Source organism: Crotalus tigris, unplaced genomic scaffold (assembly GCF_016545835.1).
Source record: "Crotalus tigris isolate CLP2741 ecotype Arizona unplaced genomic scaffold, ASM1654583v1 scf7180000018040.1558517, whole genome shotgun sequence".
NCBI classification, from domain to species: domain Eukaryota; kingdom Metazoa; phylum Chordata; class Lepidosauria; order Squamata; family Viperidae; genus Crotalus; species Crotalus tigris.
This window is the reverse complement of record NW_024096790.1, coordinates 1,203,645-1,229,002: the sequence shown is the minus strand read 5'-3', so window position 1 is coordinate 1,229,002 and position 25,358 is coordinate 1,203,645. Positions and strand designations below refer to the sequence as shown.

The 25,358-nt window shown below is 38.5% G+C and overlaps 1 protein-coding gene across 1 annotated transcript in view; it reads right to left on the bottom strand.

Moving 5' to 3' along the window:
- RIN3 (Ras and Rab interactor 3) overlaps positions 1 to 25,358 on the bottom strand; it is an 85,124-nt gene that overhangs the window by 40,322 nt on the left and 19,444 nt on the right. Inside the window, exons 2-3 of the mRNA XM_039346981.1 lie at positions 14,650 to 14,839; positions 8,100 to 8,214 (exon numbers count right to left, since the gene is read on the bottom strand). Coding sequence (XP_039202915.1) covers positions 8,100 to 8,214; positions 14,650 to 14,839 — 305 coding nt within the window. The remainder of the gene's footprint in view (positions 1 to 8,099; positions 8,215 to 14,649; positions 14,840 to 25,358) is intronic.

Below are 25,358 nucleotides of genomic sequence, written 5' to 3'. Positions count from 1 at the left end.
CTGGAAAACAAATACTGTAACTTCTCCTATGCCTAGTTGAAAAGAAGAACTATGAACTTCTCTATGAACTTCTCTAGAGTGAAGAGATAAAGTAGTTATGGAATGACTGGGAATGGCAACCTGAAAATTAGAAGACACCTAAATAGGGAGAATATCTAAAACCAAGTATCTCTTGAATGAACAATTACTAGTTTAGCTTAGTTTATTGATTAGCCCACAGGCCATATCAAAATTCAGAGTTCCAAACACAAATTATTAATAAAATCCTATAAAAATAATTTAAAATGAAATTGGAGTAAAATACATTAATTTAATATATAGATAAGTAAAAGAAGATAAAATTATATTTCAGTATCACCCCTGCAATTCACCCCAATCGACCCCACATATGCCGATCTCAGCCACACCATTTTATTCAAGTACTGTGCTGTGTTAAATGTTGTTTTCAAATTCTGGATGCACATCAGGTGTGTTGTTTTAATATGGCATTCCCAATGGGTCATTCATTTAATATATGAACCAAGGTACCTGTCTCTCACCCTCTTATACAAACAACAATCAAATAGTATGTGAGCCAAGTCTTCTACCTCCACCACCCCGAAAATGCAGATACGTCCTTCATATGGTAGAACACTTACTCTATATGGTTGCTATTGGACAGTCTATATTGGCTTTTTCAGCAACAGTATGGAAATGATTTGCCATTACCTATTTTTGTTTTTTTTTAATTGCCCAGTCCAGTCTAAACCCTGGATTTTTTGGGACGTTTCCTGAGCACTAACTGCTGAGGTTGTGCAGTGACTCCAATTGGAAGGGAGAAATATGATTCAGGTACTTGTGGGCATGTGTATAATGTAAGCATTGCCTTACATTAATCTTCTTCTTGGAATCCTGTACAAGACCAGAAAGCATGCCATTGTTTACGGAGTTGCTAACAGGTACTATGGGTAGGCCCCCTCCATACTCTGAATTACTTTTTCCTTAGCCATTCCAAAGGGGGTTGAATCAGCTAAGCTTTTGGCCAGCTACAGTTATAACAGGAATGACTGGAGGAAGGGAAGGAGGGAAGGAAGGATTTCCTTGTTAAACTTGATTTAAAGTTTGAACTCAGGGAGCGTCTGCAGGAGATGAGGGGGAGGGGATCAAAAATTCAAGATGGTGCCACAACTATACAGTCACAGATCTACCCTATTTTTTTATATGAGATGATAAATCATCTCATCATATTTAACTCACTCTCCTCTATTAGTTGGGTTTTGTTTGTGGATGGATCTTAAATTCTATCCTGAATAAGTGTTCTTGCAAAATCTATAAGCTTGCTCACAATTATGTGACAATTAAGACCTGGTTTCACTAAAGCTACTGCATGACTTTTGTTTTCACATTTAGTCTGACAAATACATTTTCTAAAACACTCCCACACTCTGGAAACAAGACAAATAAAGTGCCTTATTCCAAAAAAATACAGAAGAGAAATGAGGAAATAGTGATCTTTCGCTAGAAGCAGGTTTTTTTAAGAAGTTCAGCCTAACAGGAAGGAGATTTAGCTTCATAATGGAATTTTTTTTATGCATGATAGCTATCTTGAGCTGTGCCTCAAATCGTCAGAGTGGAGCTAACATCAACTCTATTATACCTTTAATCAGTAACCAGCTTTGACCAGGACATAGAAATGACCTTGACACAGGAAGCCTGGTCAACTTGTCAATAGCAAATTAATAGTTGGAGACAACTGTCCCAGGGCTGCTTCCTCCCCTGCTCTCCACTCTGTGCCATTTTATAACCTCCATTGTATCTTCACTGTCCTTAACAAAGTGAAAAACATAAATAGATTGCAACCTGAATAGTTAAACTCAAGGGTTGATGGTGACCAGCCCCATCTCTTAAAAGTTTATCCAGCAAAGAAGACACAGGCTATCCCTTGCATGGCTCCCCCTAATCAATGCTGGTGAAAAACACTTTTTCGATACCAGCTACTCCTAAAAGGCATTCCTCCTACTTCTAAGCATTCCAGCCTTTAATTTTTTTTTTTTTTACTGTACCACTTAATTTTATTCTTTTCATCACCCGTCTCTCTGAAATAATACAATACATAGTGTTACTAGAGGCACGTCTGCTCACTGGGCTGTTTAGGGCTATTCCTACGATACAGAACAAAAAAAAAAAGGTAGTTAACCTACTCAAACAATAAACTTCATGGCGGAGAAGGAATTTAAGTCCAAAGGCTCCAAATCAGTGTTCATTTCCTGAGCTAGAATTTTGGCTCCAACAGCATGATGTGAGTCCAAGTTGTGACAAATATTCTCAGGAATGTTTCTCTGGAACTGTACTTCATTCTTGGTTGCATAATTCTGTAATCTGCTTTTTATATTAGCCCAACTTTAATACTTTTACTTGTAAATGTCAACCAATCTACACTGAATCACAGTTCACCTCAATAATATCCCTTTGCCTTTCACATTTAATCTGCTTATCGTGCTTTCTGAAAACTGCTAAAGCAATAAAGCTATTAAAGCAATGCTTGTCTTTCACAAAATGACTTAAACTGTAAGAAATCTATTAGACTGTCAGAGACATCCTTGCTTCCCTCAGAAAATATAAATAAGAGAACATTTATTTTCTAATTATCTAGAACTCGCTAATACTGTAGGTGGGCAACTTACCTAAAATATGGAAAGATACCAGAGGCACGACCCTGATCTTGCTCCAATGTGCTGTGGTCACGGTTACTAAATATGGAGAACTGACACTGCTATCTTTGGCACATTGCTGAAGCTAAAAATAAAGCCAGTGACCATGACTGGAAAGCAACATTTCCAAGGCTCCGCTCTGTTTTTCTATGAGACAATGTCTTGGCATTGTAAAGGATCAAGTTTGAAAGCCTGCAGTTGTTCTTATGCTACTTCTAGAGCTGTTTGATTCTCTGCTGTTGTTGGGAAAAAGTTCTGCCTTTTGACCAGACCATCTTTAGAGGGAGTACTGATTGAACAACCAGAAGGTAGGTTTGTTTGTCCCCAAGCTGCTGTCCCCTAAAAAGGCACCCTGGCCCTCATTCTGAGAACAGATTAGGAAGCAATCTCATGTCCTGTAGGCCAGTATTTGTACTACCCATGTGGTAAAAAGAGTAAATACAAAAACAATATTAACGTATTTTTAAAAACCAAAGAACAGAATTAAAACATTCTTAGGAAGTAGTAGAGCTATAGTAATCGTTAAAAAGTATAAAATCATAGTAAAGAATCATGAAAATAGCTAAATTCTAACACCAAAACGGTTCTTAAAACGCCTGAGAAATAAAGACAAAGACTTGATTTGTTGCCCCAAAGTTCCTAATGTTAGCATCAAATGTGCCTTTTGGGGGAGGTTGCATTGCCTCCAACAAGGCCCTTTCTTTGACACTAGCATTTCCTCATTAGGTAGGGACATCTGGAGAAGAAGCTCAGATGAAATTCTTATATACCTACAAGTTAAATATAGCAGCAGTCACACCAGTTGTGAGACTTTTTGAGAGAAACCTTGCAGTAGACCTCATTACTGTGCTGGAGTCCTTTATGCTATAAATGGTTAAACTTTTCAACATCAGTGCCTTAGGAATGAGGTCCAGTGCTGCTTAGGAATTTATGGTTTTCGTGTCCCAGATTATATCAATCCCTACTCATATATTGGTGATTAGCAGTTTAACTCAGAACAAATGGCATGTGCATCTGAAAATGGGGGACATTACCTTTAGCTTTGGGGCATGGTGAGATTGATTGTTTTCTGGTCAAGCTGCACATTACTGTTGCCTAGAACTGTTGTCCCGCTACTGTAGAAGTGGTAGGCAGAAATGTATCTCAATAGCTTCCTGTAAGTATTTTGGAATTTTACTAAACCTCTGGAAGGCATCACCACCCTTCACCTCATTGCCTGTTGGAATAAATATGAGATACCAGAGGGTTCAACTGTCCTTTCATTGCTCTTTAAATTTAAATCAGTGGTTCTCAACCTTTTTAATGCCGTGACCCCCAACCGGTTGTAAGTCAAGGACTACTCAACTGGTGCAGCACCGTTTGCAGAATGGGACTTTTGGCGGGCTCAGCAGGGCAGAGACAGCCTGGACAATTCCTATTGGCTTTTGAAACCCAATAGAATTAGACTCTATTTAAGAGAGTCTATTCTATTGGCTTTCAAAAACCAATAGAATAAAAGGGAGTAGCACAGCTAAGGAAACAGGAAAAAAAATGGCGGACTGCGTTGTTTGGCGACCCCCGTGAAATAGTCGTTCGACCCCAAGTGGGGTCCCGACCCACAGGTTGAGAACCACTGATCTAAATGAAGATCCTGGGAGGGGACATCTGGTTTGTGTGTGTGTGTGAGTGAGTGAGTGAGCGAGAGACTGAGTGAGAGAGACAGAGAGACAGAGAAAGAGACAGAGACAGAGACACACAGAGATCTTTAAACTGCCTCAGGCATGTCACGTATCACAATGTTGCAACTGTAGACTGAAAGGCTCTGGCAATTGCAAAAAGCTTTAGCTTTAAATTAAGCCTGTTTACCTTCAAAGAAAACTTTCTAAAAGCCACAGACTCAATTAAAGGGGGTAAAACTAATTACATTTGTTTAAAGGGATTAAACGTTTCCTGTTGTCTTTTTTCTCTTCCTCTATCCAAACCATGTTCTTTTATAGCCTCTCCACTCTTCCCCCCCTTTTCTTCAGTTCACCTCCAGCTCCCAGCTGCTTCTGGAAGCGCCAATCAGCTGGAGCTAATCAGCTGGAGCCCTGCTGGCTCCTGGGCTTCTGCCAAGCCCAGACAGTCCTGCAGCTGCCTCTCCTTCAGGCTTGGCTCATTCCCCTCCCCTGCTACACTTGGCTAGCAGTCGCATACCACCTGCCATGTGGCAAAGTATCACAAGTGGTATGCATACCACCGGTTGAAAAGCCCTGGTCTAGACCAGCCTTCCAACCATTCTCAGTATCCTCATCCTGCTAATTCTCCTGCCCCAATCTGTCCTTTTTCTAAGAAACTGTCATTCATTCTCACCTGTGTCTGATAAGGGGTGTTCTTCACTCCACTCTCAGGCCTTCAGAGAACATTCTGAAGTCACTTTGATACTATTATATCTTGGAAGATAATTAGGATGCTTCCATCAGTCATTACTTTTCCTCTTTATGTAATATGCAGAATTGCAATTGACAATCTACACTCCAGGAACCTACAACTTACAAGAAGTACACTGCAGGAATAACCAAAGGATCATTGGCATTAGGATCAGGAATAAACTGGGGAGAAAAGTAAAGGCCCCCAAGAGGCACCTGGGATCTGTTAAAGTGACTAACACTCTCATAAGATAAAGTTCTCAAAAAGTAGCACGTGCCCAATATTTCTTGGGAGACAGCTTGGAACACAGCCAACAGTTAGCTTGCTTCACTCCACCTCTTCTCATTCAATTTGGCCACATCAAAAATAGTGATGAGATCTGGTTGGAACCAACTAATATTTGATTTCTTTGGACCCAGAGCTGCATTTGGCTACAACTAGTTTCCAGCTGCAGCCAAAAGGAGGTGTTCGGTCATCCTGGCTGAGATCACTATCATTTGGTTCCAGACTCCTAGAATGATCTCATATGCAGGCTGCATAATGACAGATCCTAACAGAAAGATTCAACAATAGGGTACAAATGTAACCTCAAGGGTCAATGCTGATATGGTTCCATGATGCAATTAGTCTAGACACTTTTCATGAATTGTGTTAAAATATGCTCGACTGTATTTGGAGGATTAATGATATTTTGCAAGGGATACTGAATTGCAATGCATTTCCAGATAATTACAGAAACAAGCTGAAGCAAAATGGTCTGCTCAATTGAAAGAATAAAGCTGTCTTTTCTAAGCCTGTCTTGTTTTTTTTCCTTCCATTTGCTCATTAGTTTCCATATGAATAGTGCAGAAATGCAGCAGTGATATCATACCTCTGGGATTGTTCAAGCTAATTTAACTCTCTCTTAATCACGATATGTTGTATACCATAAAACCCATGAAAATTCCCTATTCTGAGAAATGTTTGCACTTTTTTTACTTCCTTCCAAGAGCAGCAGCTCAGCAAATATGAGGGTGTGCAATGCTGCTTATCAGAAAATGAGATCAAGTGTGCTGAGGAATCAAAGACTCAGTTTTTTTCCAGGAAGGAGGACACTGTGAAGTTCAAATTGCGGAATGCTATGGAAGCATGTTCACACACACACACACAAACACTCACTCACTCACTTTTAATGTTTGGATTCTTTGACACAACTCACTACACTTGAGAATGTGGCTTCTGAGAATAGCTAGGACAAAAGAATTAATCTGCAAGAGGCCACTGTGGGCCAAGCCACAGAGAACAGCATGCTAAATGTTTTAGTGCTCTGGAATAGCCATTAGCATTTGCATTCACTTAATCACCTTATTACCAGGAATTGGGAACAGCAATGAAATGAAAAGTAACCTGGAAAATTGCCAGAGAGATGTGGTGATTAAGGAGGGACAGACAACCCATTTCAAAACCCAAGGAAGGAAAATGTCATCTCCCTTTATGAGCCAGCAGGTAAAACTGGTGTAGCATAGTGTGTAACACAGTATTCCTGATTCAGGGTCAGCCTTTTTCATGCATTTTTCTGTTCTGCACATCAGCCTTATTCAGAAAGACAAGGCTTTTGTGGAATTCCCTACCAAGAGATACCAATCACCAGTTTGAATAACACTGCAAAAGGAACAGGTAAAGTTACATAGATTTTCTAAGATCCGTAATAGGAAAAATGGAAACCTCATAATATTAACGGCTGCTCCAAGCTAAAGTGGCCATATGTCCAAATTTGCTGCATTTTATTTTAAGGGCTGTCCAGTCTTAGTTGGTTAAAGATTAAAAAATGAGACCTCCCTAGAGTTTAATACTGTATAAGATGGGCAGCTAGGAAAGAAAAGAGAGCAACATTCTTGAAAACTGCCCCTCCTTGTTAATGCCCAGACAAGAATTGAGTAGCCACAATCTTGTGCATTATGACAAAGGGGACACAGACCATTTGATCACAATCTCTCTAATATGGAAAAATGTATTGCTTTTCCATTTCAATCATAATAGCTCTGCTGTTCCATTTTTGTTCATCGGTATTTTTTTCCTGATGGATAAACTTCCACCCAGTGGAAACAGTGAGCTGGACAGAGATTTTCTGATACACTATGACAAGAAGCCTATCACCATCTGGCAACAGATTTATTACTACATTACCACCAGATGCCAATACTCTAGTCCAGCACTTGGTTTTTAGTATCGGTCAGCCAAATATTATTAAATGGTCCATAAACAGAGCATAAAAGTAAATCCTTTTCTTTAGTGTAGGTCTCCAGCATTTGAGATTAAGCAATATAATACTCCTGAACCTACAATATCCATTTATCTATCATGGCTAATAACCTCTGATAGTGCTATCTTCTCTGAATTTATCTAATATAATTTTAAAATCATCTTGCTAAAAAAAAAAAAACCCCACCAAGGAAGAATCTCTTCCTCTCTCAAAGGACAGCACTCCTGAGAAGATCCAACTCAGTCCTACAGTTCTAACAGAATAACCGAGTTGGAAGGGACCTTGGTGGTCTTCTAGTCCAACCCCCTACTCCAGCAGGAGACCCTATACCATTCCAGACAAGTGGCCATCCAGTCTTTTCTTAAAAGCCTCCAGTGATGGAGCACCCACAACAACTTCTGAAGGCAACAAGTTCCACTGGTTAATTGTTCTCACTGTTAGGAAATTTTTCATTAGTTCTAGGTTGCTTCTCTCCCTGATTAATTGCCAACCATTGCTTCTTGTCTTGCCTTCTGGTACTTTCAAAAATAGGATAATCCCCTCTTTTTTGTGGCAGCCCCTCAAATATGGAACACTGCTATCATGTTACCCCTAGTCCTTCTTTTCACTAGACTAAATAAACTCAATTCCTGCAACCGTTCAAGCCCCAGAATCTGAAGTTCATAGCAAATGTATATGCAGACAAATATACTGTAAATATATGTACTGAAACAGATCATAATGTGGGTATAGTGTGCATAAATATGTGGAATGTGTTTCAAGAAGGAAGATAAACTTACATGATTTTTCTTCTTTTATCTTGTATTCTAGAATGTCACATCCCTCTTTCTGGGCTGGAAAATGAACTAACAGGAATAGATTTTTCAAGGTCTCATCTTTCCGAACCAGAAATATCTAAACAGAGGAAAAGGGGCAAATGAGATTATATGAGAATATAAAAATATTTTTCTCTCATTTAAAAATATCAGATCTGAATTGTAAAATAAACACACAATTTTATTACATTCTTACCAAAATTACAGTTTCACATATTCTTGTTATGATCAGTTTAATACTGGAAGAAATGTTTGGATTGTTTTAAAATCAAGTTTGGTGTGTAGTTATAACATTTAAAGCAGTAACCTGTACCCCCATGAATTGCTTTCTTTCTTTCTCATTGAAGAAATTTGAAGAAGAAAAGCTGATGTGCTTCTACTGGAAAAATATATAATTATTAAGAGTTCATAGCATTTTGAATCAGATAAACTGAATGCATAAATGTGCAGGTATGCATTGTAAGGATATGGAAGTGAATTTCTGTATTCTTGGTATTGTACCCTGAGTATGTCAATCACTGCTCAGAGTCACTATAGATTTGGGTGTCTTGTAAAAGAAACATTCCTAGTTGATGGGATATGGGCAGCAGTGTCTTGGCCCACAAGTAAAGTTCTTCGTTTGCATATCATAACATAAGCATGCTTAGGATAGAATTCAGTTTTGGTTGTACTTGTGGACTTTGTGCTTTGGCTGCATGTGTCCAAGCTCATCAGTTCTGTCATTACATGCAGCACAGAATGCTGCATGTGGCACCATTATAATGAGTAAGCTAGTCTATTTCTTCTCCAACTTATAAAAAATATTTATGTGAAAGCTTTAGTTGAAGAAATCCATAATGTCAGGCAGAGGTCAACATACATGGGCCAGTCTGGTGACGATATACAAGACCGCAACCTGTTATTTGAGAACAGTGAATGGTAAATAATATGACTTAATAAATGAAATGAAAGAAAGGTAATGTATGGGCTAAAGCCAAGAAGGCAGGAATCAATTATTCTCAGGCCAGACAAAGCCATTATGTAAATATGAAGCAGATGTTTCTGACTCTGAAGGATGGGGGGGGGGGAAATGACCAAAAGTCAATTGACTCAAAAAGTCTAGGAGTTAAACTCTTGAAATAAAATTTGCATGAGAACAAATGAATTACACTGAGAAAGAAACAAGACAAGGATTTTTTTTCCTTACATGTACTTTTCTTTGTAAATGAGATCATGTTGTTTGCAAGAATTCAAATTATTTACTGCTGATGATTAGGTAGATTGTATAGTTTGATGAAACAAGAAATATGGATCTGAAAATTAATAAAGATCAAGGTTTGACAGGTTAAATGGAAAGAAACTTACACAGAAGTAATGAATAACAAGAATAAGTAGATGAATTTGTAACTTGAAAACTGTATGATGAGAAATTAGATGCAGAAATTTTAAGATGTGCAAATACTTTTGGAAAGGCAAAGCATAGCATAAATGTAAGTTGAATCAGAGTGTGGTAATATAATAAGAGATTGGGTAAATAGATTCTAAATGGATGGATTCTGAATGAACATGCATTGAACACAAATGTGAGAGACAAATGGAAAAAGAAGGATGTTCAGGTGGCTTTCACACATTGAATGAATAAGGACTGAATTGCAAAAACAAGGAAGAAGGAGGGAATGGGCTGAGAAGAACAGGAAAGTCAAGGGAATTATGATTGAATAAATTTAATGAAATCCTGAAAAAATGAGAAGATTGAAATACAAAAGGCAACGTATTGAATGAAGGAGAAACAATGTGCTTTTCCTTTCTTCATTTTGCATAACTTTGCTTCCCCTAAAAAGAGACAGTATAATGAACATGGATTTGACTGATGGCTTGGTTGTCGAATTTATAGCCACATATTCCTGGTGCATTTATGTGTATAAGTTTGAATAATTTAAGCACTAGGGGACATTGGTCATTGTGCAGCTAGCTTTATCACACAGATTCAGCCACCAAACTGATTCAGTAAGATCAGTATGGATTCCTAGCTTTTGTGCCATCTGTTAAGTTTAACTGGAAATTCATATAGCCTTACAACCCATTCTGGATTCTAACATAGAAGATGAATCCAGCTGAGAGGAAAATGTGGGAAAATGTTTGTAGGAAGAAATGTTAGTTGCAGGAAAAGTAGGAAGAACATATGTCAAGGACCTACAGAAATGCTTGATCCTAATGGTTTCGGCATACCAAATGAATCAGAAACCATCCTTCTATGGTAGCATGGATTTCCTTTAGGTCCTCTCTCTTAATGAATGTCAGAACTTTTACATAGATGAATGATCTCACTTTGTTGTCACAATTCAGTTTGGGAGAGCTTCTTAATGGACTGTGGAATGGGAAAAGAGGATCTACTCCTTTTTTCATTTTCTGAATCATAGCTCAAAGAGTCTATAGTTTCTCAGTCATTGACTAATTTGATTTGACCTGGAAATAATATTGTCCAAAATGTGATCACAAATAGGAAACAGGAAAAGTTTGTAAGTATTGAAAACTGTTTTGTTATAAATAACTTTTTCCACATATTAAATTTCAAGTTTATTTATTTATTGTAAATTTTGCTCAGGACTCTTGGGAAATTGAGTTATGAATTAACATTAATAAATACATTTTTACAATTTAATATGCCTTTTTATTCTTGGAAATTTAGTTGCCCAAACAAGGGATTAAATGCTTCTTTTACTGCCCCCATTTTGCCTACTAATGATCCCCTAATCCAGTGTTTCTCAATCTTGACAATTTTAAGGCATGTGGACTTCAACTCCCAGAATTCCACAGCCAGCAATGCTGGCTGTGGAATTCTGGGAGTTGAAGTCCATATGCCTTAAAATTGTCAAGGTTGAGAAACACTGCCACTAATTTTTGTCAAGGTTGAGAAACACTGTCAATTGTCAAGGTTGAGAAACACTGCCACTAATTTTTTTGATAAGGTTTGCTTAAGTAATAGGTAATACCTACTTTGTCCCTTTCTGTAGGCATCTAATTAGAGCCTGAGCTCTAATTATGACAAATTATGTGAGCTTGCCCTTATTTATTTGTTTCCCACATTTATTATTTTTTATAAATGACTCAAGGTGGCAAACATACCTAATACTTCTTCCTCTTCTTATTTTTCCCACAACAACAATAACTTTCTGATTGTGGATTGGACTGAGAAAGAATAACTGGCCCATAGTCACCCAGATGGTTTTCATGCGTAAGTTGGATGAGAAGACTTATAGCTGACATTTTGCCTTGGGCCAAATAGAATGTCAAGAGCTTTAAAAATGGACTAATTATAGACTAATTATAGACTGCTGCTCTTATTACAAAAGTGGGAAAGTAAAGCTAGCAATGCTAATGATGCAGTAATATGCAATAGCATGTAATATGTAATAGCAAAAATGTATTGATAAAAGGAAATGAAAGAAACTTATTTAATAGGTGGCAAGGCAGAATTATTGCATACTGAGATATTTTCATGGAAGTAAACCTTCACACATTTCTGAATCTATTGAAATCAAATCCACAAGTTTCCTCCAAACAATTTCACCACTCTATCCACTCATTATAACATTAACAAAAACTTCCATATAACTATAACTATGGGTTTATCCACAGCTAAAGTAAGGTTTTCTTTGTGGTGTTAAGGAATGGACATATCAGTGGTCTCCTAATTTTATTGTTCTTAAAACGTTCTTCATTATTGTTATCATGCTGTTGTCAAGAGATGTTGTCTTCAGTCCTGCACCAAATTTAATTTCTGAAGTATCGCATAGCACTATCAAATAAAGCAAGGGACAAAACCTAAGTGTCTGTTGATACACATGTTTGTTCCAATGCCAAGTCCATGAAATCACCTTGGAAAGCTTTCTATCTTGCTTTCTCAAAAAACACCCTGTGAAACCTCAGCCACATCATATTTTCAGGCAGAAGCACCTGTAGGATTTATCATCAAAATGACTAGGGCAGTTGCACCATTGCAGCACAAACCCCCTTTTACATGGAAGTGACATTATGGTGTGCTTACAAAAGAAAAGCTGAGATCAGTTTACATCAGTTGCCCTCCAGTTCCTATCAAAATCCTCTGTGAGTGTCACTGCCTTCAAGGTGATTTTGAAGAAGGCACAGCAGTGGATTCTTAAGGCATTCCACTTAAGACCTAGGTGCTATGGGAAATACAGAAGGCTCCACCACCTGGAAACTATATCTTACATAGCAAAGAAAGCCATGCCATGGATTTGCATCTTTTCCCTCCATCAATCCCTAGCCTATAGTTTAATTTTTGTTTTACCCTACTGCAGAATATATCAATGGTTTTAATCAGGTGTCCACCAAGATACCAACATTTCTTTCAGGGGCACTGAAAGCCCATTCAAAATACATTATTTAATATAATGAATCTTCACCATTGGGTAACCCATTTATCTGCTGTTCCTTCTAGAAGTTTGTAAAAAAATATACGTGCTTTGAATTTTATTACTCGCATCTGAAAATTAGACTAACTTCCTATTCCCTGTGATCCAGTTCATTTGAGACTAGCATAAATAAGTTGATTGAGATACAAAGCTGCCTTCATTGTGATTATCCATTCTGCTTTTAGCCCTTTCATATTCTCTACCAAGGCCTGTCTATTGTAAAGAGCTGTCTCTAAAGTGGGGAGAAGGTTTTTTGGAAGTCAGAATGACACAAGAAAGGAAGGAGAAATGCGCTAGAGGGAATGACTGCTAAGGACAGAGCCACTGGGACTGAGCAGCAAAACAAATGCAAATGGAGCTGGGTTTAGAAGAAAGTAGAGATGAGATATATAAGGGAATAAGGAGATGAAAGGCTCTCTGTGGAAAGGATTGGTATAAAAATAAATATGTCCACCAGTTTTCCCCAATCTGTCCAGATAGCAAAGTTGGGAATTCTGGGACAACTGAACTGAGTAGGTTGATAAGGACCAAATAAGAGTATATGTATTAGCAATCTGCTGTGGTATGTATTTGTTTCTTTTATTCAAAGATAGCAGCTGGTACTACAAAGGAATAATAAAAGATGAGAGATTTGGTAAATGGGAATTGAAGTGTAATTTTGTATTGCAGATCTGAGTTATTTACAAGCAGCACTTGTTGAATATCAACGAGCTACAGCCTTTGTGTTTTTTCAATCATGTAATAGTTATAAAGTATTTTATGGTCAACAAAATTGCTACAAAAGTTAGTGTGGAAATAAATCCAAGGTGTATTTTCTTTTCATCCCTGCAAACTGAAGCAGAGCAAAAGATAGAACAAAATCTCCCAACAGATCTCAGTAAAATGTCACTAGATTTCCATACATGCATATGTATCACACAACACTTTTTTTGGATAAGCTACATTATATAAAGCAAAGGAAAAATGAGAAATGATAAATAAGAGAAATTAAAGTTAGCAGATAAGAGAAAGACTCAGTCATTCTCATGCTCATTCATGACCAGAGCACCACAACATACTTGTCTTGTTCAGGTTTCTCAATTTTTGTATTCAATCCTCATTCATTCATTAAATTGCAACCCTATATTATCAATAATTAAAATTTCCTCTCCCTGGACCAAATGTGACTGTTATAATAAGGAAAATTCAATCCTTGTGTGTCAAACAAAGTAAATTCTTCAGCTAAGCATGTACTTAGAAGCAGATGCCAGTTTCTAAAATGTTTTGCACACTGTCCTGGGAAAAAAAGTTTGTTTGGAAAAGCTGCATATGAATTTTTAAATAAATCAAATGAATAAATCATATGCTGTATCTGGTTCTGAATAGCCCACCTGGAGAGGCTAGTAATCAACAATAACTTGTCATTCCTGGTGCCTGCCACTCTCAGGCTATCCTGCATTGATGTTTCTAAGACAGGGGTGTCAAACTCAATTTCACTGAGGGCCGCATCAGCATTGCAGTTGCCCTTGGGGGGGCCAGGTGGGTGCGGCCTACTGGGTGGGTGAGGCCAGTTCTACATCATTTGCATCAAGAGTGCCTGTGGGGACCTGGGTAGGAGTGAGACAGATCTGAGGGTCTCTGGGAGAAGGGGGTGGGACTGAGGCAAGTGCCAAAGCATGGTCCACTGGGGCAAGTGCCAAGATGGCCACCAAAAAATTGTATATTGGCTCCTGGCTGGCCTGGGCCAGGACCAAGGCAGCGGGGTCCGTTCCCTCACTGTTTCCAGGATGGCTTTGTGGGCCACATGAAACCACTTCATGGGCCGCATCTGGCCCCCAGGCCTTGTGTTTGACATGTCTGTTCTAAGATGAGACATGTTGGTTGGCAATTCTGATGAGGGGCAAGCTGATTAAGGCCGGTCTGTACTATTTATGCCTTCAGTGCTATCTAACAATCAGTCCTATGAACACTTGAGGAAATGACGAATCTATAATGGGGAAACAAAGCCATCGGTCAAATGCAGATTAGCCGAAAGATCTGATTCAGGATTAGATTGAGGTTTGAGAAAGAATATCTGATCCTTGAAGAACTGAGTTATATTTGAAGAAGCATAACTGTACCCCCGATGGTTCCTTGCAGAGTATGTCAGAAGCCTTTTCCAGATTGATGCCAAACTGAAGCCAAACTGGGCAGCTTTTGATGAGCTTCTCAAGGATACTGTTCCTCTGCAGGTGAAAACAATTCCTCAGAGCAACAGGCTGACTTGATGGACCTTTATCTTCCTCCTCCTTTCCAGTCTCTGTAGCAGGCCTGGAGAAATAAAACAAATTCCAATCAGATTGTTAATGGCAATTTGTCTTTAATAAAAATGTTATATATATTTCTGTGTGTGAGTGTATTATGCAGAGGATGGGAACTTGCAGTGATTCAGCTGGGATTAGCTTCAAACACTCTGAATTTATGGTCCTTAAGTACATAACTGAATCAGTGCAGAAGTTAATGGCTATAGGATTAGTATAATTTAAATTTACATTACTCTCTAAAGCAGTGGTTCTCAACCTGCGGGTCGGGACCCCATTTGGGGTCGAACGACCATTTCACGGGGGTCACCAAACAACGCAGTCCGCCATTTTTTTCCCCTTTTCCTTAGCTGTGCTACTCCCTTTTATTCTATTGGCTTTTGAAAGCCAATAGAATAGACTCTCTTGAATAGAGTCTAATTCTATTGGCTTTCAAAAGCCAATAGGAATTGTCCAGGCTGTCTCTGCCCTGCTGAGCCCGCCAAAAGTCCCATTCTGCAAACGGTGCTGCACCAGTTGAGTAGTCCTCGACTTACAACCGGTTGAGTAGTCCTCGACTTACGACCAGTTGGGGGTCGTGGCATTAAAAAGGTTGAGAACCACTGCTCTAAAGAAAGGCGCACATTCAAATGCAAGCATGTGTGACTATGGAGGAGAAAATTTTAAAGAAGTGAAAATAGTAGAGTCAAACTGACAAATTATTCTGGAAAGCTTGGTGAGATGTTTCTAGGACTTTGTAAAACATATCTTCTACTTCTATGTCAGTAGTCCCCAACCTTTCTGATTTTGCGGATGGCAATGGCAGCAAGGGGAGAGGGGATGGTTCCATGCAAGCAGTGGGCAAGCACACTCATGTGCGCAGCTCCATTTGTGTAAGCAACGGGCACCCGCCGCTCCCACAAGTGGAGTTTTGCGTGCTTGCCCGCTGCTTGTGCGGCCCAGTTCTGAACAGGCCGCAGCCTGGGAGTTGGAGACGCCTATTCTATGTTACCTCAAGATCAATTAAAACTGCTAAGAACAAAAGGTCTAAAAATAACCTACTACTTCAAAATCAGAATTATAGAGCACGTTCCCACCAGAACACTCCAAATCTTGTAATTTTTACAAGTTTGTCAAATATCTGTTTGTTTACTCAAACACCTAACAGTTTGTCGCAATAGATTCTCTGCTGCAAGCAAAGCAGTTTGCTGCTTTCACTTCAAATTGCATTTTGAGATGATTATCAGAGAGGGCAGGTTACAGCAGGCCAGAACTTAAGCAAATGAAAGTGTTAATGGGTCCCTAAAGTGACTCTGCAAGAGGATCATTAGCAAGTTAAAAATACTTAGATTGTTGTCTATCTAAAGTTAGATTTGTTCACAGATGCAAAGAGCAGATGCAAAGAGCAGCATTTCCAGAGAGTGATATTTTAAACTCCCCCTGCTGCCTGTACTATTATTGCAAGAAAAAACACATGATGGTACCAGTAAACCATAATGCCCAAACATATTGGAGGAAAGAAGAGATTTGGAGCTGAAAGATAATGAGGGAGGGTCTCAAAGGATGGTCAGCATTCTGCTTTATAAAGGACAGTCCAATATTTCAAGAACCAAAACAGATGATGGAACTTAACATTGGCTGATCTCAACGCAGCTACATACATTTGGACTTGGTTAATATCAAGTACAGGAAGCCATTCTATTTGTGGCCATGGAACTTACATTGATATGGCCATCAGAAATTAAGCTTGACTAAGATAAGCTATTTTTACAAATTGTAAGGAGACCATCTATTCTTTGATGGTATCAGAGTTGCCCAGAGTCACTTTATCGAGGAATTGGAGCAGCATGTAAATTTAATAAATAAATCAAAGAAATAAATCTTCATCTAAAGGACTATTCAGTCTATGACTGGCTCAGATCAGTTTTCTGAGCATCTTCACTGGCCTGATAGAAACTTACTGATTCTCACCCAGTCCTTGTGTCTCCTTCCCCCATCTATTTCCACCATGAAGGAAGGCCATAATTTTCCTAAACATTACCATGTTTTTATTTTTCTTTTGGTGATACCTCTGCAGCCAGCAGGAATAGTCAGTTCTCAATAGGAGGGGTTTCCTATCACATCTGATTCCTTTTTTTCCTCAGTCAAAATGCCCCATTTCAGTATGCAGTGGAATATCTTCCACTTCCTCTCTTCAACACATAGTTCCTTTCTCATGAAACTTTTAATATAAAAGTGTTGTTTACAGCATCCTTAAGAAGGCGCCTCTCCAATTTCACAACTTGATGACTGACAGCCACTAGAAAAGGCTCTTGAATGCTCCCAGTGTTAAGTGGGGAGAGTCTTTGATTTCATGGTTAAGGTTGCCTTCTTACTCCCCATCCTCCATATGTATACTTGAAGCAATAGGAAACTCAGATTCTGTTATTATGAGGCCTTGATATGATGGCTGTACTTGTGGTAAATGGATTTTCATTGAGCTAAGTTAAACAAAGCATATGTCTTCTCCTTCTTAGCAAGAAGGCCCCCTACTTAACATCCATTTGTTTTGGCTTAGCAGAACAAATAATACTAATATACACTAGCAATTTGCTCTTGAGCTGCAAGTTTGTGTTTGTGACATAAAGCAAAAACTGGAGCCAAACTTGTAATAAAATTTGGAAGTGACTTTCCAAATTTAAATGCAGTAATGAGGTTTAGGGTATATTAAGCAGTAATTAAACATGCAAGCTGTATTTAATTCAGAATATATGCAGAAGAATAATTTAGGTAATGATATGGTCTTATTTCAAGGTAAGAGGATTGCAGACTGGATCAGGCATTTATTTAATCAGGCTTTGGGAACTGCTTGGGTTCAAAATGTTGGCGTATTTGTTTGCTTAATCATTTCACTTCCCATTTGCTGCTGTGGGCAGTATCAGGCATGTGATGGGCCTCTTCCCACTTGAAGTGAATGAATCATTGAGCGGGAGTGTTGAGGTGTTAAAAAGTCAAGATGCTAACTTGATGGTAGATTTTACATAGATAATAGGAAATACATTCAAATATATATACTTATAGTAAAGTAAATGTGAACAAGAAAAAGACAGAGAAAAGAAGATAGAAAAAGAAAATTAAAAAACAGAATCTATCTGTCTGCCTGTCTATCATCTTCCTATCTTCAACAGTTATATATATAATTCTAATCAAACTTCTCTTTCCAAGATTTTATTATAATTCACTTCTTTCTACAACCTTTTCCTTACTTATCCTTTCTACGCATTGTGTGTACAACACATGTGAAAAAGGAGCAGAGCTTCAATCATGCAACCCTGGCCACCATCTTGACTAAAACACCGTACAGCCTCTCTCAGGAATGATGGACATTTAAAAAGTATCGCATTTCCTTCCCCCCTCAAATCTGGCTGCCATCTGCCTCTGATGCATAGTCTCCAGAAAAGACAAATTGGTGTAAGGTGTTCCTCACAGCTCCTACCATTCATATTCAGGAACATCCAAATCACATCTTGTCCTTTGAATTTTGATCTATGTACTGTACAATCCTAATATATAGCATACAGTCTTTTCCCTGTTCCCCCAAATGATGAAGTTAATAATATCTTTTTTGTTATTACAGTGATGACCATAACTTAAAAATCAAACTATTAATGACAAACTGAGCTGTAGAATCCCTTGATTCACATTAGTGTCTAAAAATGAAAGCCCCTTTAGTTTTAAAACAGATTGTTGCATTTCTGTTGGATTATGTTCTGCTTATTCTTAAACCATTTTACTTTGAGGTTGGGTTTCTGGCCTTTTAAAACTATGCTCTAGATTTTGAAAAATACTTTGCACATTTGCAAAATAATTGTGGCTACTGGGTAATATGAAAAACTAATTAAGTCACAGAGTTCACTCAACTTTTTTTCTGTATGTACACTGTAACACACTGGTTCTCAACGTTTTTAATGCCGCGACCCCCAACCGGTCGTAAGTCGAGGACTACTCAACCGGTCGTAAGTCGAGGACTACTCAACTGGTGCAGCACCGTTTGCAGAATGGGACTTTTGGCGGGCTCGGCAGGGCAGAGACAGCCTGGACAATTCCTATTGGCTTTTGAAAGCCAATAGAATTAGACTTTATTCAAGAGAGTCTATTCTATTGGCTTTCAAAAGCTAATAGAATAAAAGGGAGTAGCACAGCTAAGGAAAAGGGGGGGGGAGAATGGCGGACTGCGTTGTTTGGCAACCCCCATGAACTGGTCGTTTCACCCCAAATGGGGTCCCGACCCGCAGGTTGAGAACCACTGCTGTAATATAAATCTAATTTTTCAAGTAAATAAAACACAGATTAATTCCAACATCAGTTAAGCAGATTTCAGCCCAAGGAATAAGGTAACCTACTATTCTTCTGCTTGGCACATCTCTGTGTGCATACCCTAGTCTCCTCTGGAGTATCTCTAATCTTTTGAACAAATTATTCATAGTATGTTTAGGTGTGTGTCATGTATGTGTTTCACTTTGAGAGCGGGCAACTAAATTTCATTTTTGATGTGTGCCATTGTGCCCACAGTATAAAAATGACAATAAAGGTTATCTTATCTTATCTTAAATTTGGGAAATTATGGGCATGAGATTCAGATTCAGAACAATTGCTAGATTTGAAGTAGCACTATGAGTTACAACCCTAGGTCTCTTTTCAAAGTTTATTAAAACTCTGTGCCATTTGCTTGAAGAAGCAAATTGTATAGTAGCTACAAAGTACACAATTCTAAATTTGTTTGTTTGTTTGTTTGTTTGTTTGTTTGTTTGTTTGTTTGGCTACCCATCCCACAGCAGTAATTCTGGCAATTATACGGTACAAAACTAAAACAACACTTCCACAGTCCAAATAACCATGTCTAAGGTTAAAACAATAAACCCAATTGATCAAAAACTTCAACTAAAGTAGAATTGGAATCCCCACTGGATCTTTTTCCCTTCACTGAGTGCCCAAGTCTTGAGTCATGTCGGTTAATCCAGCCAGTAGAAGTAGCATTGGGCCTCTGCTTTGCTCTCAATAGGTCAAGTGTACAGAGGCCAAGCTGTGAAAAAGCTTGATCAGCTGTTTGGTCTGGCTGCACTGCAAACATCCCAGGTAACCGCAGAGCAAAAGGAAAGTAGAAAATGGGTTAGCTATGGAGTTCTGATGTCTTTGCCAAGTTTCAAGATTAGGGTCAAGAAGCAGATCATTTCTATTTTGCTTTGCATGTATTCAATTTTGCACATTGCTTTGAACAGCACTGCAACAGGCAGTTTCCCCCCCCCCCCTTTAACAAACACATTTTTTTCCAAAAACTTTTTTTTTTAAAGACAGGTTTCTAGTGCAGGGCTTTTCAACCTTTTCACCCATAGTACCACTTTTAGGATATGGCAATATCCAAGTACCACCAGTTGCCTAGCAAGGTATCAAAAACTTGATGACCAAAAAAAAAAAAGGAAAAAAAATGATAAAGTACAGGTAGTTCTCGACTTACAACAGTTCGCTTAGTGACTGTTCGAAGTTACAATGGCACTGAAAAAATTCCCCCCCAAGCCACAGCCGAGCAAGACACCTGCCTGCCCACCTGGCGGTGCTCTTCCTCCTGTCCGAGGTTTTCATTGTTGTGAGCATTTCTGTTGAGGATTGGCAGTGGGGGTAGAGTGGGGGTTTGGTTTTTATTCCCCCCCCCCATCTGCTGGGTGGTTGCAGCAGGTTTTGGTCACTTCACATGATCCTGGGACACTGTGACCGTCATAAATATGAATCAGTTGCCAAGCATCTGAATGTAAATCACAAGACCCTGGAGATGCTGCAACATTCCAGCTGATTGGCGCTTCTTCTGGGCTCAGCAGAAGCGCCAGGATCAGTGCCGAGCTCCAGCTGGAGCCTGGTGCTGATCCTGGCGCTTCCGCTTAGCCCTGACAGCCCTGCAGCTCCAGCCATCTCTTGCTCAGGCTTGTGCAGTGCTGCCACCGGTTCAGCTCATTCCCCTCCCCCGCTACCACTTTTCTAGGATGGTCGCGTACTACCTGCCAAGTGCCAATGTACCACAGGTGGTACCCATACCACTGGTTGAAAAGCCTTGTTCTAGTGAACACAGAAGTAGAGCCAAATCTATACGTAGGGGGCAAAAATGACAGGAAGGAGAGCTACAACTGTGCAAACCTGATTCTCTAATTTCCCCCCCCCCCAAATTTCTTTTCCTGGATGTTCAGTTTTCTTCTGATTTATAGAGTCAAATTAAGAAACAGAAAACAGAGTTGAAAGGGACCTTGGAGGTCACCTGGTCCAATCCCCTGCTAATAGACTTCAGCCAAGCTGCTCAGAAACCGAAGTCCTATATAAATGGATCTAAATTTTCAGAAATTCCTTCACGTCAATGTTAAATATTTAGTACTGAGCATGACCAGTACTCCTATTCAAGCACCCCCAAATAATACACAGTGTAGAACAAATTTAGTAGAATGTAACAGCAAATTTAGAAACACATTAAGAGCAATAACTAGGCCATGTAAAACACATGTACTCAGGCTTTCACTCACCCATCACATTGGTATACTCTTTGAACTACAGCTGTGGCATATAGACGAATAAGAAGTTTATGGTGAATTTTAGCGAATTTACAGCAGTTTAGCAGCAGGTAGATTGTTTACTACCAAGCAGATACATAGTATGGCTAGCTATCATCTATTTCCAATCACCTGTTATCAATTTTTCCAAAATTCCTACTCTGTTGTGAAAATATTTGCAAGGCCCAGTGGTTTGAATTTTTCTCTCTTCTTGTAGCAAAAAGCCTCCATCTGCTCACAGCAGGATATGGCTTTTTGGGAGAGGCCGTTTCTCTTCTGCGGCACTTGATGAAAAGGCCATATGACTTTTCACACAACCTCTGCTGAGAAAATTGCAGTGCTCTGAACACAGAGATCATTTTTCCTGCGAAAAGGGGGAAAAATAAGTTTCCATAACTAAATAACTAGTCGTCACAAGGCAATGAATTTATATCCAGATTTTCTGTTAAAATTCTGGATATATTAAAGTGCTAGAGCACAAATTTATCCTGCAAAGCCGGTAATAAAACAGACCAGACTTACCAATTCTATTTTAGAACAGTTTGTATGAATATCCTTACATTTCTGCCTGCTAAAAAGAACTTTTTATGTAATCCATCTGCTGGACATTTGACTTGCAGAATGTTCCTAAGGCTAGGGTTACCACATCTGGCTTGCAAAATTCCAGATGATCACTAGAAGAATTCAAAGAGTTGCATAAAACTATCATTGCTGCCATCTAGCTGACATCCAGATTTTTGCAGACTGGATCTGATAGCCCACGTAAGGTTGTGCAAACTGGAATGGAAGAAAACAGTTTTCAAATGTGGCTGACCAGTGGGCACCATCATATCCATGAAACAAATAATCTGTCCTTCCAATCATCAATAGCAAAGAAAAGCTTCTCTATAGACCTACAGATCAGAGAGCTATGGTCCCATTCACAAAGAGCCTTTTCTCGGCCTTCTCATTTTGCAGAGATGCTTGGTATTAGCAGAATAATTGAGGATATGGCTCAATTAATTGCATAGTGAATTTCATGGGAAGTGCTATAATTTATATGACACGAGTTACAAGGCTGGTCAACTGGAAGCAAAAATACAGGGCATAATTATTTACCTTTGGGAACTTGTAGTATCAATGCAATTAGTCAAATCAATGTACCTTAGCTGACTTCTTTAGGAATAAGCAGCTAAATTGCATGTTGATTTACACCCTTTAGAACCCCCCTCAGTCCTCTAGAGTCACTCGGTCACCAGAAGGTAGGAAAACCTTTTCCCTGAATTGTGCTGCGATAGTAATTTTTATTCATGGGCAAATTAACAACATGTAGTACATGCTTCAGAAGGAAAAGATTCACAACCTACATATAGGACAGAAACCTTATACTGTATGTTTAAAACTGCCCACAAACTATGGTGTAAAGCAACTATAGTTCTTTCACTTTTCTTTCTCTTTAGCCTTAAACATCAAAAGATACACCTGTTAACTCAGTGGTTCTCAACCTGTGGGTCGGGACCCCATTTGGGGTCGAACGACCATTTCATGGGGGTCGCCAAACAACACAGTCCACCATTTTTTCCCCTTTTCCTTAGCTGTGCTACTCCCTTTTCTTCTATTGGCTTTTGAAAGCCAATAGAATAGACTCTCTTGAATAGAGTCTAATTCTATTGGCTTTCAAAAGCCAACAGGAATTGTCCAGGCTGTCTCTGCCCTGCTGAGCCCACCAAAAGTCCCATTCTGCAAATGGTGCTGCACCAGTTGAGTAGTCCTCGACTTACGACCGGTTGAGTAGTCCTCAACTTGGGGGTCGCGGCATTAAAAAGGTTGAGAACCACTGGGTTAACTGTTGAAAACAAATGAGAAAGTTGGTAACCTCTTCCTCTTTGCTTTTATGTCCCTTAATTTTTCTATCCATAGAGAAAAATAAATCAAAAGCATATATGAACAGCATTTGATTTTAATTTATTTGTTTACTTATTAAAATTAATAAATTGCCACCTACCAAAAATTGACAGTTTCCAATAATTAGAAGGTGTTTGGGTACCAAAGTTACAAATGTCAATACAGTTCCTAATCCTACTCCATGTCAAGAATGGCAAATGACATATATATGTATGTATGAAAAAAATGATATGGTAATCTTCATTTTATTAGTATTAAAATATACAATATTGTCATATTTTCTTAGATCTTAAACTTTAAAATATATCCTTTTCTTTGCAGGGCAAAATTATTAATTGAAATATTGTAGATTTTAAAAAAACTAACCCATCCCCTAAAATAATTAAAAATAAAACTTGGGGTATGTTTATATATGCATATATAGTAAATGACATATCATATGTCATCTAAACAGTGAAAAAGCATTTTAAACATATATATTCAATATTTCTCATCTAGAATAATATTGGTACAAATTAAAATCAATTAGAGAAAATATTGTTACTGTAGCCAATGCATGGTAATCAGATTTAAATAAATCTTTTGTTGTAACATTTTTTTAGCTGTTTATTTGCTGGATTAATTTTTCTGCCAAAGCAATTTCCCACACTTAAATACCATGAATTCAATAAAAGATGTATTTTATTTTTTAATATTTTTTTTTGCAATAACTAACCTGGCAGCTAATGAAAGTAATTACATTGGAGCCATGGTAGTGCAGTGGTTAGAAAACAGTATTGCAGGCTAACTCTGCTGACTGTCAGCAGATCAATTTTTATCAGCTCCAGGTGGACTCAGCCTTCCATCCTTCCAAGATCGGTAAAATGAAGAGCCAGATTGTTGGAGGCAATATGCTGATTCAGTAAACCGCTTAGAGCAGGGGTGTCAAACTGCTGGCCTGCGGACCAGATGCATCATGCCAAAACTACGCCCCACCCCATTGCTGGCAATGGAAAAAAGTGGCGATATGTCACGACATGTCACATGATGTTGCGAGTTTGACACCCCTGGCCTAGAGAATGCTGTAAACACTGTGAAGTGGTATATAAGTCTAAGTGCTACTGCTATCAATTTCTTACATTGCTTCCATTTAGGAAAAATCTTTGGTAAATCAATAGCAGGAATCATTTTGACCATCTGATCCAATAATTTTTCCAGTTATGGCACGGCCACAAAGTTGGTACACACAAAATATGTGCTAATCTGTTTGTAACTTCATCAAGTTGTTCTACAAAATACACAAGTAATGTGGTATATTTTTAGCCAATGTGGTGTAGTGGATAAAGCACCAGATTAGAAACTGTGAGGCTACATGCTAGTCACACTTTAGGCACAATGCCAACTGGGTGACTTTGGGCCAGTCACTCTCTCTTAACCCTAGAAAGCAGGCAAAGGCAAACCACTTTTGATAAACCTTGCCAAGAAAACTACAAGGACTTGTGCAAGTTGTCACCAGAAGCCTACATTGACTTAAAAGTAAATAGCTCCCCCAAAATATGCATTTTCACAGAATTATTTGTGCATTATTTTGATGTTCAGTTTTTCTGATGACTTTCTGAAATAAATTTAAATGAAACTCTGTGTCTATAAATACATGTTTCCTATGATGTTATCAAAAAACAAAGTTTGGGGTTTAAACAGGTGATTCCAAAGATAGATTAGATTGGCATTAAACTCAATGCTTTATGCTTTCTAGAAGCGTGACATAAGCAAGTTATGATAATGAAGAAAAATTATGGACAACTCAGTACAAAAATTAATGTCAAATGTTCACCCTGACCTTTGGAATAAATACAATTATACTTTCCAGTTCCTAAATATTTTAGCACTTTACATTTTTATAAGAGTTTTAGGCAGAATGTAATTTGTCCTATTTTTAAATCAAGAGCAGTAAGAGACATTTCTGGATATATTAAGCTTTTACTCACAGCTTAAAATCTGAAAATTATAGTAGCAACAGGCAAGTTTTTAACCATGGCTATAAAAATAAACTCTTAGCCTATAACGTTTATATATACATACATACACATTTATAATATTCAAGTCCATCATTACCCC